This window comes from Emys orbicularis, chromosome 3, assembly GCF_028017835.1.
Source record: "Emys orbicularis isolate rEmyOrb1 chromosome 3, rEmyOrb1.hap1, whole genome shotgun sequence".
NCBI classification, from domain to species: domain Eukaryota; kingdom Metazoa; phylum Chordata; order Testudines; family Emydidae; genus Emys; species Emys orbicularis.
Window position 1 is genome coordinate 161,766,359 of NC_088685.1, and position 17,470 is coordinate 161,783,828.

A 17,470-nucleotide genomic window follows, 5' to 3' on the forward strand; every position below is an offset into this window, starting at 1 on the left:
AAATTGGAGTAACAATAATAGGATGAGATTCAATAGTGGGAAGTGTAAGGTGATGCATTTAGGGATGACTAACAAGAATTTTAGTTATAAGTTAGGGACGCATAGGTTGGAAGTGACGGAGGAGGAGAAGGACCTCGGAGTCCTGGTTGATCGCAAGATGACTATGAGTCGGCAATGTGACGTGGCTGTGAAAAAAGCTAATGCGATCTTGGGATGCGTTAGGCGAGGTATTTCTAGTAGGGACAGGGAGGTGCTGCTTCCGTTATACAAGGCGCTGGTGAGACCTCATTTGGAGTACTGTGTGCAGTTCTGGTCTCCTATGTTTAAAAAGGATGAACTCAAACTGGAACGGGTACAGAGAAGGGCCACTAGGATGATCCGAGGAATGGAAAACCTTTCCTATGAAAGGAGACTCGAGGAGCTCGGTTTGTTTAGCCTAACCAAAAGAAGGCTGAGGGGGGATATGATTGCTCTCTTTAAATATATCAAAGGGATTAATACCAAGGAGGGAGAGGAATTATTTCAGCTTAGTAGTAATGTGGATACGAGAACGAATGGATATAAACTGGCCGTGGGGAAGTTTAGGCTTGAAATTAGACGAAGGTTTCTGACCGTCAGAGGGGTAAAATTTTGGAACAGCCTTCCGAGGGAAACGGTGGGGGCAAAGGACCTCTCTGGCTTCAAGATTAGGCTTGATAAGTTTATGGAGGGAATGGTTTGATGGGATAATGTGATTTTAGTCAAATAGGCATTAACGGGCCATCGCGGGTAAAATGAGAGTCCGGCTGTAGAATCTTGCCTGTATGCTCGGGGTTCTGCTGATCGCCATATTTGGGGTCGGGAAGGAATTTTCCTCCAGGGTAGATTGGCAGAGGCCCTGGAGGTTTTTCGCCTTCCTCCGCAGCATAGGGCAGGGGTCGCAGGCTGGAAGATTCTGTTGTGGGTGAGTCAGCTTTTGTGGCCTGCATCATGCGGGAGGTCAGACTAGATGACCATATTGGTCCCTTCTGACCTTAAAGTCTATGAGTCTATGAGTCTATGAGGTAATGATCAAGAGATCTCTCTCCTACCGTCCATCACCACCCTCTGACAAACAGAGGCTAGGGACACCATTCCTTACCCATCCTGGCTAATAGCCATTAATGGACTTGATTTCCATGAATTTATCCAGTTCTCTTTTAAACCCTGTTACAGTCCTAGCCTTCACAACCTCCTCAGGCAAGGAGTTCCACAAGTTGACTGTGCGCTGTGCGAAGAAGAACTTCCTTTTATTTGTTTTAAACCTGCTGCCCATTAATTTCATTTGGTGGCACATTGTTCTTATATTATGGGAATAAGTAAATAACTTTTCCTTATTCACTTTCTCCACATCACTCATGATTTTATATACCTCTATCATATCCCCCCTTAGTCTCCTCTTTTCCAAGCTGCCTCTTTAATCTCTCCTCATATGGGACCCATTCCAAACCCCTAATCATTTTAGTTGCCCTTCTCTGAACCTTTTCTAATGCCCGTATATCTTTTTTGAGATGAGGAGACCACATCTGTACGCAGTATTCAAGATGTGGGCGTACCATGGATTTATATAAGGGCAATAAGATATTCTCCGTCTTATTCTCTATCCCCTTTTTAATGATTCCTAACATCCTGTTTGCTTTTTTGACTGCCGCTGCACACTGTGTGGATGTCTTCAGAGAACTATCCACGATGACTCTTTTTCCTGATTCGTTGTAGCTAAATTAGCCCCATCGTGTTGTATGTATAGTTGGGTTTATTTTTCCCCAATGTGCATTACTTTACATTTATCCACATTAAATTTCATTTGCCATTTTGTTGCCCAATCACTTAGTTTTGTGAGATCTTTTTGAAGTTCTTCACAGTCTGCTTTGGTCTTAACTATCTTGAGCAGTTTAGTATAATCTGCAAACTTTGCCACCTCACTTTTTTTTTTTTTTTTTTTTTTTTTTTAAACCTCTTTCTCCAGATCATTTATGAATAAGTTGAATAGGATTGGTCCTAGGACTGACCCTTGGGGAACACCACTAGTTACCCCTCTCCATTCTGAAAATTTGCCATTTATTCCTACCCTTTGTTTCCTGTCTTTTAACCAGTTCTCAATCCATGAAAGGATCTTCCCTCTTATCCCATGACAATTTAATTTACCTAACAGCCTTTGGTGAGGGACCTTGTCAAAGGCTTTCTGGAAATCTAAGTACACTATGTCCACCGGATCCCCCGTGTCCACATGTTTGACCCCTTCAAAGAACTTTAATAGATTAATAAGACATGATTTCCCTTTACAGAAACCATGTTGACTTTTGCCCAACAAGTTTTCTTCTATGTGTCTGATAATTTTATTCTTTATGATTGTTTCAACTAATTTGCCCGGTACTGATGTTGGACTTACCTGTCTGTAATTGCTGGGATCATCTCTAGAGCCCTTTTAAAATATCGGTGTTACAATAGCTATCTTCCAGGCATTGGGTACAAAAGCTGATTTAAAGGACAGGTTACAAACCATAGTTAGTAGTTCCGCAATTTCACATTTGAGTTCTTTCAGAACTCTTGGATGAATGCCATCTGGTCCCAGTGACTTGTTACTGTTAAGTTTATCAATTAATTCCAAAACGTCCTCTAGTGACACCTCAAACTGTGACAATTCCTCAGATTTGTCACCTACAAAAGCCGGCTAAGGTTTGGGAATCTCCCTAACATCCTCAGCCATGAAGACTGAAGCAAAGAATTCATTTAGTTTCTTCGCAATGACTTTATCGTCTTTCACTTCTAATATTTTTCCGCTGGCTTCAGTGGAGTTACACCAAAGACTAATTTGGCCAAGGAACTGAAGTGATTGCATAGTAGAGAAATCTAGGAATATCAAATCAGGGGAGAGCAGAGTGGTATGCAGTGATCCTTCAACCCTGTTAGTTTCAAGGGAGTATATGACACAAGGCAAGTTTGGTGTTCTCAGCTCTCTCTAGTGAATGCTTGTCCGTGTTACAAAACAGCTCAGCCCAGGCCATTATGCCTGGTGGTCTGGCCCATGACAAGGAATGGTAGGGCAGGAGTGCTGCCCAGTGTGACTGGGGTGGCTTTGCACCGATGCAATGTGGGGAGAAGCTTGGGTGATGTCTTGCCCCCATGACACTCATTGTAGTGTTTGCCAGGGACTCATTATGACACTGAAGAGCAGCTCTACCTTGGTGTACAAGCGCAATACACTCACCTGTTCAAAAAAGCATTGCCAAAAGCATTGAGTTTCCTGAAGGGTTTTTTCGGATCCACCACCAGTGCATTACCAGGAATGATCCCCTCCACGTCCCCCTGCATCACTGCGATGAAGGAGTCAGTCGTAGGCTCTGGTCCAATTCTCATCCCTGGGAAATCCTGTTCCAGCAGGTACCTTGAGAGAGAAAACAGGGCATGATGATGCATGAGATCTGAGCTGTTGAATTCCTATCAGAGCTGCTGCTGAGGTGCACGGTGCAGCCCCTTGAGACTATTTTTAGCACTGGAAATCTGCAAATGCAATGGTAGGTTTTCATTTGGGATCTCAAAGCTACGGATGCCTCAGCATAATCAGATGAAGAAACGGAGAGAATGTCAGATGCTGTGAAGAGATTCTCATCATTAGTCATTCTGTAAGTCTGTGTCACGACCCCCTAGAAGTTTAGAACTGATCCATTTCTTTATCCAAGAAAAGTGCAAACTGCCCCCATTCATTGCAAGTGGGGCTGTTAACTCTGAAACCTAACAACATTCAATATTAACATTACTTCACTGCTGATCATTTTAGCAGAAGCGTTCAGCTGATGGGCTCAGCCCACAATCCAGAACTACTTTGCAGATGCTGAAAGCCACAACTATCCCATACTCCACTGTCAAAATCTCTCTTCCCTTCCTCCATGACAGCTTCTACAATGCAGTTCTTGTTACAATAGCACACTGAACTTTAAAAGGATAGAGGGGAGGTAAGTCCGTTTACTTACCAATTCTGTGCTACAGAACATCTCTCAATTAATAAAACCCTCAGGTATTTTTTAACGTAGACAAAGTTGGAACGCTGCAAAAATTAGGGCAAGTTTATCACAGTATATGGGGCATTGATTATAAGGCTGCTTGTGAATACAGGGCTGCACATACTGACTTGGCATTGCCTAGTTTGTGAGTACTGGATTTCTACAGATGATAGAGTGCTGGACTGTGCACATTAGTTTAATATTGTATTGATCATCAAAGCCGGGTAGCTGGCACTTTGTTTTTTCCTGTTGCTTAAAGCACACCATTGAACCTTGTCATGAGGTGGGGGAAAATACATATTGTATGGACTCTGCAAGTCAATACAGGGAAAAAATAGGCTGCATTTTGAGATTACCGTCTTTAACAGCTAGTGGAGAGACGAGGAGGGGGAGGTTATAGCTTTTCACAGCCAGTGTTGTTTTAATATGAGATGAGTTTTACGAAGGAGGGTGATACTGGGCATGCCACCCATAATCCATCCTCCATGTGAGGGTCTATGGGTCAATCGTTTGGGTGAATTCTCATCACCTAAATGAATGTCATCTCATCCAGCAAAACCATATAGACATAAGGAATGGCAACCTTTATGCTCATCCGGGTACACTGTACTCAGGGACCTGTGCTGGAGCTGCATTTTCCACTCCCGCTGAGCAAGGAGGAACTCACTACAGACAAGTATAAGATTTAAAAGCCAATTGAAAGGCCATGTGGCAAGGAAGCACACAAGATTGATGGCTATTGATCCTGTAAGGGATTAATTAGCAAACAGTGCAGCTACAGCAGCATTAACTCTACCGGTGAGTCTCCAGTAGGAGCTGGTCTTGCCCTGCTTCTCCTGTCACAATCATTTTATCTTGCATGCCTTTCATCCCAATGCTTTCGAAGCTCTGTACAGACTATAATATACCACTGAAATATAAGGAGCTTTGGGGTGAAATGTGGAAACTGCTTAACAGTTCACAGCAACACTCAATAATTTAGGACAGGAAGAGAAGAAAATACAACAGCCCAATAGCTCCTAGACTAGGCTACCTGAAATTCCTGAGCAGTTGACTATTGTAGAGGTTCTCAAACTTCTCCAGAACAGTAGAACCTCAGAGTTATGAACACCTCAGGAATGGAGGTTGTTCGAAACTGAACAAAATGTTAGGGTTGCTCTTTCAAAAGTTTACAACTGAACATTGCCTTAATACAGCTTTGAAACTTTACTACGCAGAAGAAAAATGCTGCTTTTAACCATCTTAATTTAAATGAAAAAAGCAGAGAAAGTTTCCTTACCTTGTCAAAAAAAATGACTTTCCCTTTATTTTTTAGCAATTTACATTTAACACAGTGCTGTACTGTACTTGCCCATTTTTTTTTTTTTTTTTGGTCTCTGCTGCTGCCTGATTGCATATTTCCAGTTCCAAACAAGATGTGTGGTTGACCGGTCAGTTCATAACTCTGAGGTTCTACTGTAGATGGGCCATATCTTAACAGAGAGATTATCTCATGGGCTCAGCTCCCCTCTCATTCATGATCGTATGAGCCACCTCCCTTCCTGATCATGATCACATAGGTTCTCTGTGGCAGTTACAGCAGCTCTTTACGTACAAGAATATTAGGAAAATATGGATGTATGTTTTACTATCTCTACTGGGATTTAGCAGCACTAGATGACCAGCCAACTTTCTACCACCAAGTGCTTCATGGAGCTGGATTCAATTCCTTGGGCCTATCTTTCTGCGTTAGGAAGGGCTAGCTCACTTCCTGGAAAGCTCATTTTAGCATCCCTGTTAGCCAGTTCGGAAGCTGTACTGATGGATTCTAGAAACTGAACATAGACTTCCTGTGTGGCAGTGCAGAACTCTAGCCCCTAGGCCAGATGTAGGCAACCTATGGCACGTGTGCCAAAGGCGGCACATAAGCTGATTTTCAGTGGCACTCACACTGCCCGGGTCCTGGCCGCCGGTCTAGGGGGCTCTGCATTTTAATTTAATTTTAAATGAAGCTTCTTAAACATTTAAAAAAATCTTATTTACTTTACATACAACAATAGTTTAGTTATATATTCTAGACTTATAGAAAGAGACCTTCTAAAAACATTAAAATGTATTACTGGCACGCGAAACCTTAAATTAGAGTGAATAAATGAAGACTCGGCACACCGCTTCTGAAAGGTTGCCGACCCCTGCCCTAGACCAATAGCATAGCCCTAAGATACTTTCATTTCTATTGGCTTTCCTCTGATCTTTTTGCAAAGTTTTTTTATCTGAGCCAATATACACAAAAGCTCTCCCCGCACAGACCTAGATTGAATCCACCGAGTTAGATATTTTAGAATTCCTACTTTAAAATGCGATAGGAAAATAGATATTATACTCTGAGGAGATAAAGGCACAAAGAGGAGTTAGGCGCCTTTTGAAGGCCTCCACCCTGACCTTTAACTTTGTAATAAAATCATTTTTACACTCCTTTCTGTGATGCACAAGCACCATGACAACATGCAACTAGTCTGTGAATACAGACTTAAAAAAAAAGCCTGTGGTTTCACCTTTGTTATAGACAAGACCTCTAAGAAAGAAGAAGCAAATAATGATCCTCTTCTAGTCACCTGGAATGGATTAATTTTATCACATCCCTGCTCATCTAGTAACCCCCCCCAACTGTTTTTGTTTATTATATAAAACACCTTAAAAAACCCCAAGCACTCAAACAGATACAAAAGAAGTTACAAGTTAAAGCTAATTGATGTGTAACAAGTGGTATGAAATCAAACCGATGAAGTAGATTCTAAGATACTTGAGAATTTACACTGCCCAGGGAGAACCCTCCGGGACATTTGGGCGCATTGTACAGCAGGGCAACTACCGAACAAGGGTTCTGCTATGCTGTGGGCAAACACAAGGTGATCTATTGAAGTGCTGTGTACACTCGTCTGCTGGGCTGATGGTCAGTGAAGCAAGGAGCCTGCGCTGAAAGAAGAAAACCAAAGCACGCTGGGGGGGGGGGGGCGGGGGAATCCTATAAATACACAGGCACAGTGAATACTGGCTTGTAAAAGGTGCTGGGTGACAGCACCAGTGTTCTCTACCCCTTGAGACTGGGCAGCTACAGTGCAAGCTTCCCCCAGCAGCCACTGTGCCTTAACCCTCAGCTGTGAGACCCCCTGCTAGGGATAAAAGGGAAGACAAATCTCCACTGCCCCCGTGGTCTATCAGGTCCAGACTGTCTTGGCAGCCTCTCCAGGGCACGCTTGCAGGCTCCTCCGTTCTAACCCCAAGACACTGCTGCCTCCTGCTAGAAAGGACAGAAGTGATGATCTTCATGCAAGGATGCTGCAGGCTGTGTGTGGGGAGGGGAGGGTTGCTTTAGCGATGAGTCAGGCAGGATGCTGTGGAGAGGCAGAGATGATGTAGTGATTGTAGAGGGGAGGCGGGGAGCAGTGGCTGGAGGAGCAGCTTGGAACTGGCCTGGGGAGCAGAGCATGAGAATGTTTGGAGTGAGGAGATGCCTGCACCAAAAGCAACCTGTGCTGACGGACAGCAGGGCTCTAGCCCCTTGTTTATTTTATTAACAGGGAGGCTGGACCCAGGCCAGAGCTATTTTTAGCAGAGACTACAGCCCACTAATTAATTAAAATAGTAACATCCTGTCCTGCCGTCCCCTCCCCAAGCAGGAAACATAAAAGGTAATAATGCTGCAGAGCCAGACTCTGATGGGATCCTGCCGCTGCTAACATCAGACTGGGCTGCTAGTGGTTAAAGGAAGCATTTTTAACTTCCCAGGTAAAAGTGCCAGCTCACTGCGTCTCTTCGGGCACGTATGCCCTTTCTGCGGATCTGGAAACTCTGCCAAGACAACCTTGGGAGGGAATGGGAGGAGTGAGTGATGGGAGGGTTGAAATGTACAAGCTGAAATTCAGGACAATACATCTTTCACCTAGCAAAATAAGGCTCAGTCCCCTGCGTCTCCGAAGGCAGACAAGAGAACAGGCTGGTTCCACCTAAACCAAAGGGAGCATTTCAGTCTCGCTTCACCGACTTCCAAACACACAGCAAGCCTCCCCCCTGCCGGGCCGCTAGAAATCTTTCACTGATGACCTTGATTGTCTTGTTTCCACCCCCACCTCCAGATACAGCAGGAGCCTGATCACAAGATGCTGCCGCTTAGCCCTTGAGAGAGAGAGACCCCGTAACATTTCATCTGGATCTAAACCTTGGCTATAGATGCCCCCCTTCAACTTTCAGGGAGGAGGCTTGGGGTCCAAACCCAAATTGTGTGGCTAAGGTCCTGTTTGTCGCTGGGAGCTCCTTAAATCAGTGCTCTGAGACTCAATGGTCAGGTATCTGAATGAGTTTTATTGATCATATCTGCACTGCACAACAGGACTGAGTAATCTCTCCAAGTCCTGCCCTGAAGCACACAGAGCTCAATGTAAAGATAAGATGGATTCTCTGAGGGCAGCCTGTCCTTTCATTGTTCCAGAGTCGTGGTCAAAAATCTGGAGGGGAATGTCCCCAGGATGGGTCAGAGCCATTGCTAACTTCATCCTAATGCTGAGGCAGAGGAGGAGTTTCTTACTTCTCTGTTGTTGTGGTTAGCTTCTGATGCTTTTATCCAGACTACCTGGACCCACGGGATCTGCGAGCTCGGGCTTCCTGGCATTTCCTGCTTCCAACAGGCTGGAACTACCTGGAGACCAGCCTCTTATGTTATTTTAATGCTTTTGTATCCAGTCCCAGCACCCCTACATCCCCCGAATTACACCCACCACCCACTGGCACATGCAGAGGGACAGACACACTTCGAAAGGCCCACTCATCCATCCTGGTGGAGCTGCTCCTGGGAAGAAACAGGCTGGCCTCTTCTGCTCTGCCCAGGGCTCCCACGTGTGTTCCTCACATCTGTGTCCACAGCAGGAGCGGAAAGCAGAGCAGCCAGGCATGGGGTAACTAATGAGAACTTGCTGCTTCAGGAGAGACAGCTGACTTACCAAACAAGTGCATCAATCCAAGAGGTGAGGGGATGCTACCCCCCCCCCCCGGCCACTAATTACCCCATAGCGGTTGTGGAATCTCACTTGTGTCACCTGGGCGTACTCACCTAGTGAGCAGCCCAGCTCTCAGGCCTGGAGAGAAGAGAGGGATTGAGTGGGGGAGGGGATCTAGGAGGGAAGGCGGGTAGGTGGTGGTGAGTCTCGTGCTGCTGGGGTTAGTGATGGAAGTAGGGGAGAGTGTGGGGGGGAAGCCAGTGGAGGCTGCAGAGACCAGGGAGGAAGCACTGGGTATATATGGGGGCTGAGAGGCAAAGAGAGGGAGTGGATGTGCAGGCAGCGAGCTTAGAGGGGAAGAATTAATGACCTCCCCAAAACTGGAGTCAGCTCCGCTCTGAAGTGCGGCTGAGGATGAAAATGAGGAGGGATCCAACATGTGACCCCACCACACCTTTCAGATCTTCCAAGAAGTCTGAAGCAGAGTTTAAGAACAAAGATTCAGGTCAGGTGTGTGGAGGAGAGGAGGGCAGGGTTAGCTCTGCCAGCCCGGCTTCACTTTATGCAGGGCAATTCCCTCCCCGCACCCAACCCATCTTTAAAAATAACTTCACGAGACCAAGCAAGACCCCTGCACTGTCTGCTTTCTAGCACACAGGGTTCATGCGCCAGCCAGGTGGCTGGCTGGGCATTGCAAATTCATTCTGTGTCTAGCTCTTGGTTACAGCATTAGGTTGCAGGAATATTAGAACAGGTAAAAACTCCTGCATTCCACAAGGACGTTCAGGCACAGCCAGTTTCACTGGCCCTCTCCTATTCTCCCCACACTCCCTTTCAAATGTTGGTACAAAATAAAGCTTCCTCCCAGGTAGACAAAGGGCTGGCCTCACCTCTGGCTTACTGCAGTTTTATGCCGGTGTTACTCCTTTGATTTCAATGCAGTTACCCCAGCATCACACTAGACACACTCAGTGGTGAATCTGACCCAAGATATTCATCTTGTGAATCCAGAGAGAAAATGGAGAAGGTGCAGCCCAAGTATGATCTGAGGAGAGAGGATACTGGGAGCTGATCTGGGGTTAGTATCACTGCTGAGGTATATAAGTGGTGCATCTGAATTGACCTGCAATCAAGACCAGCTCATCCTGAGATTGTGAATATGTTTAACCCTCCCTCTGCTAGTCTTCCACCAGACCTGCTATCTGCCATTAACCTTCCACTGAAATCAGTTCACCTTTAGGATGTACCTGACACCTGCAGCAGCACAGTCAGTACATAGGTGCTAGATGGATCTGAAACAGGTAGGAGGGGCTGCTTTTAGCGCCTTGAAGTTTGACCGTCCTTTTTCACACCCACCCCCTCACCCTCCCACCCTTCTTCATAAGGGCACCTCAGGGCACTATACAAAGAAAAAACAATCCTAAAATAACTTAAAAAATATAAATACCAGAGAACCCACAATAAGTTTTATCCAGGACTTGTCAGTTGGGAAATCAATGAATTCCTTGAGAGAAAAATGTCCAGGGGCCACACTGTTCTACCACCTTCCAAAAGCCAGGGGGATATTCGATAGTAAGCCCATATTAGGGGTCATGCTTACCATGCAACTGCAGGAGCACCGAAGTGTAAATGTTTGGCATACCTAATAAAAAGGTGTCAATGCGACTTATTTCTTGTGGGTGATGCCCTAACTCTCCAGCACTTTTGCTGTGGGTCATTTGGTCCTGATCTGAGTACTGTACATTTCTGTTAGAATTTGACTTACCCATTATTTTAAAGAAACAGCTCTGAGAATTTCCTATGAAGCAGCCTTTTTGTAAGTCATTGGTGGCTGGCACCACAGGAGATGAATGGAAGAGAACCAGGCCTGCCCTCGCCCTCAAACATAAGCAAAAGAATACAATAGGCCAAAACCTGCCCTGGAAAAGACACGTACAACCCCCATTGACAGTGATGGCAATTGTATGTGTGTATCAGACAGCAAAATTGGCTTCTTCCACCCCAGCAAAACTTTCCACCCCTCAAATAAATAGGCCAAGTTATTACCTGATAAAGGTGGTCTTCCCAGTGGAATACTGCCCCACCAGCAGCACCATTGGCTTATTATCAAAGTCAGCATCTTCCAGGGCTGGCGAATGAAACTCGTGGAATTTGTAGTAGTCTTCCAAAGGGAGCAGCTTGGTTTTGTAGAGCTTCTTGAGTCCCTCGCTCACAGTCTGGAACACTTCAGGGTCTTTCCTCCTCCTGTCATCGGTACCCAACCAGCTGAACATGATGGAATGGCCGGAGAGGTGATTGCCTTTCAGTGCTCTCTCCTTTTCAGTGAAGCTTGGTCTTCAAAGCACAGAGCAGAAGAGGTATATAGCTCAACCGGTGGTCTTTCTGGGGAGGGTTCCAGGCAGCAATTCCTAAATTTAGTCACTGTATATTTGTTTATGTTAAAGCAGCAAATTTCTGTTTATCTCCAGAGGTTGCTGGTTATCCTCTAGGAAAGAGCATTCTCTGTAATGCAAAGCAAGACACTAGGGCAGGATGCAGTGGAGAGGGGGGATGAAATACCCGTAGTGGCTGCAAAACAACGTCCTTTTTCTTGCATCAATGGAAGATGAGATGACTGCCCTTGATTTCCTCCAGGATCTCTTGTTATCCACTACTGGAGCTTTGATTGTTTTGTGGGTTTAAATCTGCAATAGGTAGGCTTTTTTAAGCATTTGCATCAAAACTCATCTTGAATTGCAATTATAATGCAAAATGAAAATGCCTCCCCCCCAGCCCGGTTTGCGAGGCAATTAAATGCTAAACTTCATTCACTCTTTCCTTTCAGATCGTAGAGGTGGGACTGAGGCGCTGATTTGCTCCCGGCGGGTGCATGCTGCAGCTCTGGAGAAGAGGTGGCTGAATCACAACAGCATCCTCCCCTGGTGCCGCAGCTGGTGTTTAAATGCCAGCATTTCAGGAAATTGACGAGCGACGGAAGTCATCAGCTCCTGGCAAGGTCTGGCCGTTCTCGCGGGCAGGGTGAGGCTGAGCAGGGAAGCACCATGTTTGGAGGAGGAGCTGGCTTTGCTCCTGCTCAGGATTTGCTGCAGTGGCTGGGCATGGTCAGATTGCAAGCTGCGATCAAGGACAAAGTCATCTCTGGGGTGGGAGAGGATCAGGGCACAGCGCCCTCTAGAGGGAGACGCAAGGATCTCGATTAGAAGATTACACACAGACACAGTTTGTTGATGTAAAATACTTCGTTTTTCATTTTTAATCTGGCATACATTGGCATAGCTCCACTGACTGCAATGGTGATGTGATGAGGCAGGCCAGGTTAGAAACTGGACCGTAATGTATGTGTATTATGGTGCTTGTCATCCCAAAGAATCTAGAATGACAGAGCTCTTTAACTATATCTCTCTATTTGTGCGTGTGTGAGAGAAGCCTTATGATCTCTCATACTGCCCCCAAAATGTACCTCAATTCTGACCCATAGGAATGACCTCCGGGGTCAAGAGGGTAGTTCAGATTCCAAGGCCTGTTTGGGCTTTGAGGTCTTCGCAGAACCTGCCAGCAAGGAAGCTTGTATTGTGGTGGATTTCATTTTTATGTGTGTCAGCAGCCACTAGTGTGGCTCTCCCGGATCTGTCTTATGTTTGCATTGGCACCACACCTTCCAGCTGAGTAGTATAGTTCATTGGCATTTTAGCTCTTCTGTTAGCAAACGTATTCTTTTTCTTTAATTGTGTTACATTACAGTAGGGTATATAACCACGCAATTAAAATATGAGCTATATTAATCCAGCCTGTCTACCATATACCATATATGTGGCTGGCATGGTACAAGAAAACCATGGCAAATATTTTCAAACTAGGATGCCTAGAGGTAGGTATCTAGCTCCACATTTAGCCACCTAAATAAAAGAGGGCTGATTTCCAGAGGAGCCAAGCAGCCTTCTCCCAGTGAAGTCCCTTTGAAGCATTACAGGTCCTCTGGCCCCTCCTGTAAAGCAGGCCCCTTTTATTTAGATGCCTAAATTTAGAGTGAGGTGCCCAACTTTGAATATTTTACCCTATAGTCTTACAGTAATAACTAAAGATTATTTAACAGGACACTTAATTTGGTTGGCCCATAATCCGAGTAACTTTTCTCCTTTAAGTGTTTTTAATGCAAAACAGCCCTCAATAAAACCAGCCAATGGGAGATGCGGAGCTGGCACTCAGGGTGCAGACAGCATGCAGAGCCTCCCTGGCCGCCCATGCAGCTAGGGTCCACAGGGACCTGGCAGCCACTTCCGGGAGCCGTGCAGAGCTAGGGCAGGCAGGGAACCTGCCTTAGCCCCGGGCCCCCGCTGCACCACCGACCAGACTTTTAATGGCCCGGTCAGCAGTGCCATCCGGAGCCGCCAGGGTCCCTTTTTGACTAGGCATTCCGGTCGAAAACCGGATGCCTGGCAACCCTAGTCAGGACCCAGCATAAAACCTGGGCGTGCTACAGCACCCCCTGCACCCCTAGTTCCTGTGCCTATGCTTCCACTGAGGGCTGGTCTACACTACCATTAAGTCGATGTAACTTACATCATCCCGGGTGTGAAAAAACCACTCCTGAGCGACGTAAGTTACATCGACTTAAAGCGGTGTCCACACCATGCTATGTCAGCTACCGGCGCCAATGTAGCGCGGTAGTGAAGACAAACCCTGAGTCCTTTGCCAAGAACGCTGTCAGGAGGCATTTTTGGAAAAGCTCCCAGCTGTCAGGAGACGTTTTTGGAAAAGTGTCAGAAGCTCTGACACCTTCCCAGCAGGTGGTGGGTGGTTCATATAACACACTCTTCATAGTGAAAAGAGTCCCTAGGCCAAATTCCAGCTAAATTCAAGAATCCCTCAACCAAATGTGTTTTACATAAACAACTCCAACTCTGCATGAAAGACAATTGGCATATATCTGCTGAAGCTAGGGCTGAATTTGGCCCTCTGTGTCTGCCATACAATATGACAACAAACAATCCTTGCATTTGAATAAGAATGAACAAGTTAGGGATAATATGATCTTCAGGCTCTTAAATGTGGTTTTCCTTTCCTAGGAATCTCCAGTGAAGAGGCACTCTTGAATGCCAAAAGTAGAGTCTGACCACCAGTGGTAGTGTTTACTCCAACCACACAAACTAAGAGATTCCATAGAGGTAACTTCTTGTGAAAGTGGGAGCATTTTAAAGATCGGGGTGAAATTCTGCCCCAGTGAAGTCAATGGGCCAAGATTACACCTATATTATTCACTTGTTTCTGTTGTATCTATCTTTTGTGAAGAATATAAAAGATCTACATCTGCCCCGAGGGCCGGTTCCATCATCTCTTGGCTACTAAATATTTGATAATAAATTTGTGGTTTTTTTCCTGTTGGTTAAGCATTTTGTCATTTCTGGTTGCTTCCATTCTATAATCTGACTTATTTGTACAAGTAGTTCTTCCAGCTGGTCTCCCAATCTAGCATGGAAGTTGGATAGTTCTGAATCCAAGTGGTGATTTATCTGCTCTGCAAGTATATCCATTGTGGCAGAAAATTATATTGTTGCATTTTCTGCAGAAGGTCAAGGTTCTTACCTCAGATTCTTCATTAGTTATTAGAGATGATGCAAAAGTAAAATTAAAACAAACAAACAACTTTAAAGCATTTGCATCTCAACTGAATGTGCATTTTTTATTTTTTATTTTTTTTAAATGGATAATTCTGAAGAAATCAACATGGCTTTGCAAAATGTTTCTGTTTTGTTAAAAATGGCCAATTTCATCTCCTAGTTGTCTCTACCATTCAAGAATGGTACACCTGCAAGAGCATTCTAGTATCTACCCAGCTATTTTTGAGTGGCTGGACTCTTCTGCTTTACAGTCTGTTTGTGATTGCCTTACTTGTCACAAACTAAGCCAAGTTTACCCAGGTCAGGCCTTGGATGGGAGACAACCAATGAAAACCTAGATTCAGAGATTATAAAGCAGAAAGGGACCACTGTATCATTTAGTCTGACCTCCTGCCTAGCACAGGCCACAGGACTTCCCTGAATTCTTGTTTGAACTTGAACATATATTTCAGAAAAATATTCAATCTTTATTTCAAAATTGCCAGTGATGGAGAATGAACCCCAACCCCAGGTAAATTGTTTCAATGGTTAATTTATGTCTTATTTCCAGTCTGAATTTGTCTAGCTTCTTCTTCCAGCCATTGGATCTTTTCACACCTTTGTCTGCTAGATCGAAGAGCCTATTATCAATTTTTGGTTCCCTATTTACAGATATATAAATGGTGATCAAATCACCCCTTAATCTTTTCAAGAAGCTAGATGCTGTAGAAAGTGGTGTTGGTGATTCAGAAGCACTGAATCTATGCCCCATGATGATTGTGCTAGGTGACCACCGGTGCTTTAGAGGTACTGTCTTTCTAGTGAGATGTAAAATGAAGGTCCTGACCACTAGTAACATAAGAGAGCCCATTGTACTGCTCGTAAGAGAGAGATGTTAACCTCCATGTCTAGGGTTACCATACGTCCGGATTTTCCCGGACATGTCCGGCTTTTTGGGATTTCCCCCCGGACGGGGATTTGAGTCCCAAAAAGCCAGACATGTCCGGGAAAATCCGGCGCCGCTGGGTGCTGGGCCGGGGGCCGGGCCGGGGCCGGCGGTGCTGGGCCGGGGGCTGGCCCGGCGGTGCTGGGCCGGGGGCCGGGCCGGGCCCAGCAGTGCTGGGCCGGGCTGGGCCCGGGGGCGCTGGGCCCGGGGCCGGGCCGGGGGCCGGGGCGCTGGGCCGGGGGCCGGGGGCCGGCGGTGCTGGGCCGGAGGCCAGGGGCTGGCAGTGCTGGGCCGGGGGCCGGGGCCGGGGGTGCGCTGGGCCGGGGGCCAGGCCGGGGGCCGCAGTGCTGGGCCGGGGGCCAGGGCCGGCAGTGCTGGGCCGGGGGTGCTGGGCTGGGGCCGCGCTGGGCCGCGGGCTGGGGCCGGGCCGGGGGCCGGCAGTGCTGGGCCGGGGGTGCTGGCCCGGGGGTGCTCGGCCGGGGGCTGGCCCGGGGCCGGCACCCCAGGGCCTGAGCCGAGCCAGGCTGGAGACGCTGGGGCCGGGGCCGGGGCCAGCCGCCGGAGGGGGTCAGACTGGGCCGCGCCTCCTCCCCCCACCCCACCCCCAGCTTACCTGCTGCCTGCTTCAGGCTTCCCGCGAATCAAATGTTCACGGGAAGCAGGGGAGGGGGCGGAGTTGGGGCGGGGACTTTGGGGAAGGGGTGGAGTTGGGGAGGGGGTGTGGGCGGGGCTGGGGGCAGGGCCGGGGCCCCGTGGAGTGTCCTCTTTTTGGACACTCAAAATATGGTAACCCTATCCATGTCTCTTAAATTCTGCTTCTGGTATTATTACATTTTACCAACCTAAATTCCCCTTGCAGTTTCAAATGGATACTGTTTTCTTTGTTTCCTGTTTAAACCTGTTCCTTGTGTTGATGTTAAACAGCTACAAGACTCCACTCCAGGGTGGATATATTTTAGTGCTGGGTGAAGTGATCATTATTTGTATGTAGCCTTTGTCTATCCCACAGGGACATACATCTAATATCCATGAGATCGTTGGATGAAAAATGCTAGGAAAATACTAATTCTTTGGGTCTAACAGCCAATATGATTGTCTCTATTTCTATCTTAAAAATATAGACATTAAATAATGGCCACAAACTTTCTGTGTCATTACATTTTTCAGGTAGGTGGACATATCATACCTCAGGAGATAAAGCACACTGGAAATCAAGCGTTTGGCATTCTGTCCCTGAACCTGCCATGGAATTTCTTGTGACGCCTCATGCAAGCCATCTAACCTCCGTGTCTTAGTTTTCCCATCTATAAAACAGGGATAACACTTCACAGTTATCAGCATACTGTGCTGCTTTTCATGAAGGCAGCTACAAATGTTTGCTGAATTAAGGAGAACAAATGCTAGGTGCAATATGTGTAGATCCAAGAACTAAGTGGGTACTACTTGGGGAGGCAGCATGGTCTGGTGCAGGGGTGGGCAAACTATGGCCCGGGGGCCACATCTGGCCCGTCAGACCATTTAATCTGACCCTCAGCTCCCACCAGGGAGCGGGGTCGGAGGTTTGCCCTGCTGCACGCAGCTCCCAGGAAGCAGCCGGCATGACACCCCCCACAGCTCGACCCCCCTCTGGCTCCTACGTAGTACACGGAGGCATCGCCAGGCGGCCCTGTGCCCAATCCGCAGGTGCACCGCGCAGCTCCCATTGGCCGCACCTCAGAGCTGGAGAGGGGACATGCTTCTGGGAGCTGCTTGCGGAGGTGCCGCCCAGAGCCTGCACCCCTGAGCCTCCCAGTGCCCCAATCTCCTGCCACAGTCCTGATCCCCCTCCTGGCCTCCGAACCCCTCAATCCCAGCCCAGAGTCCCCTCTTGTACCCCAAGCACCTCATCCCCAGCCCCACCCCAGAGTCCGCACCCCCAGCCAGAGCCCTCACCCC

At 47.0% G+C, this 17,470-nt stretch overlaps 1 protein-coding gene across 1 annotated transcript in view; it reads right to left on the bottom strand.

Annotated features, from left to right (window-relative positions):
* The window catches only part of EHD3 (EH domain containing 3), a 38,046-nt gene extending 26,781 nt beyond the window's left edge, over positions 1–11,265 (bottom strand). Inside the window, exons 1-2 of the mRNA XM_065401049.1 lie at positions 11,039–11,265; positions 3,227–3,403 (exon numbers count right to left, since the gene is read on the bottom strand). Of these exons, the coding sequence (XP_065257121.1) occupies positions 3,227–3,403; positions 11,039–11,265 (404 nt within the window). The remainder of the gene's footprint in view (positions 1–3,226; positions 3,404–11,038) is intronic.
* Positions 11,266–17,470: the final 6,205 nt, after the last annotated feature.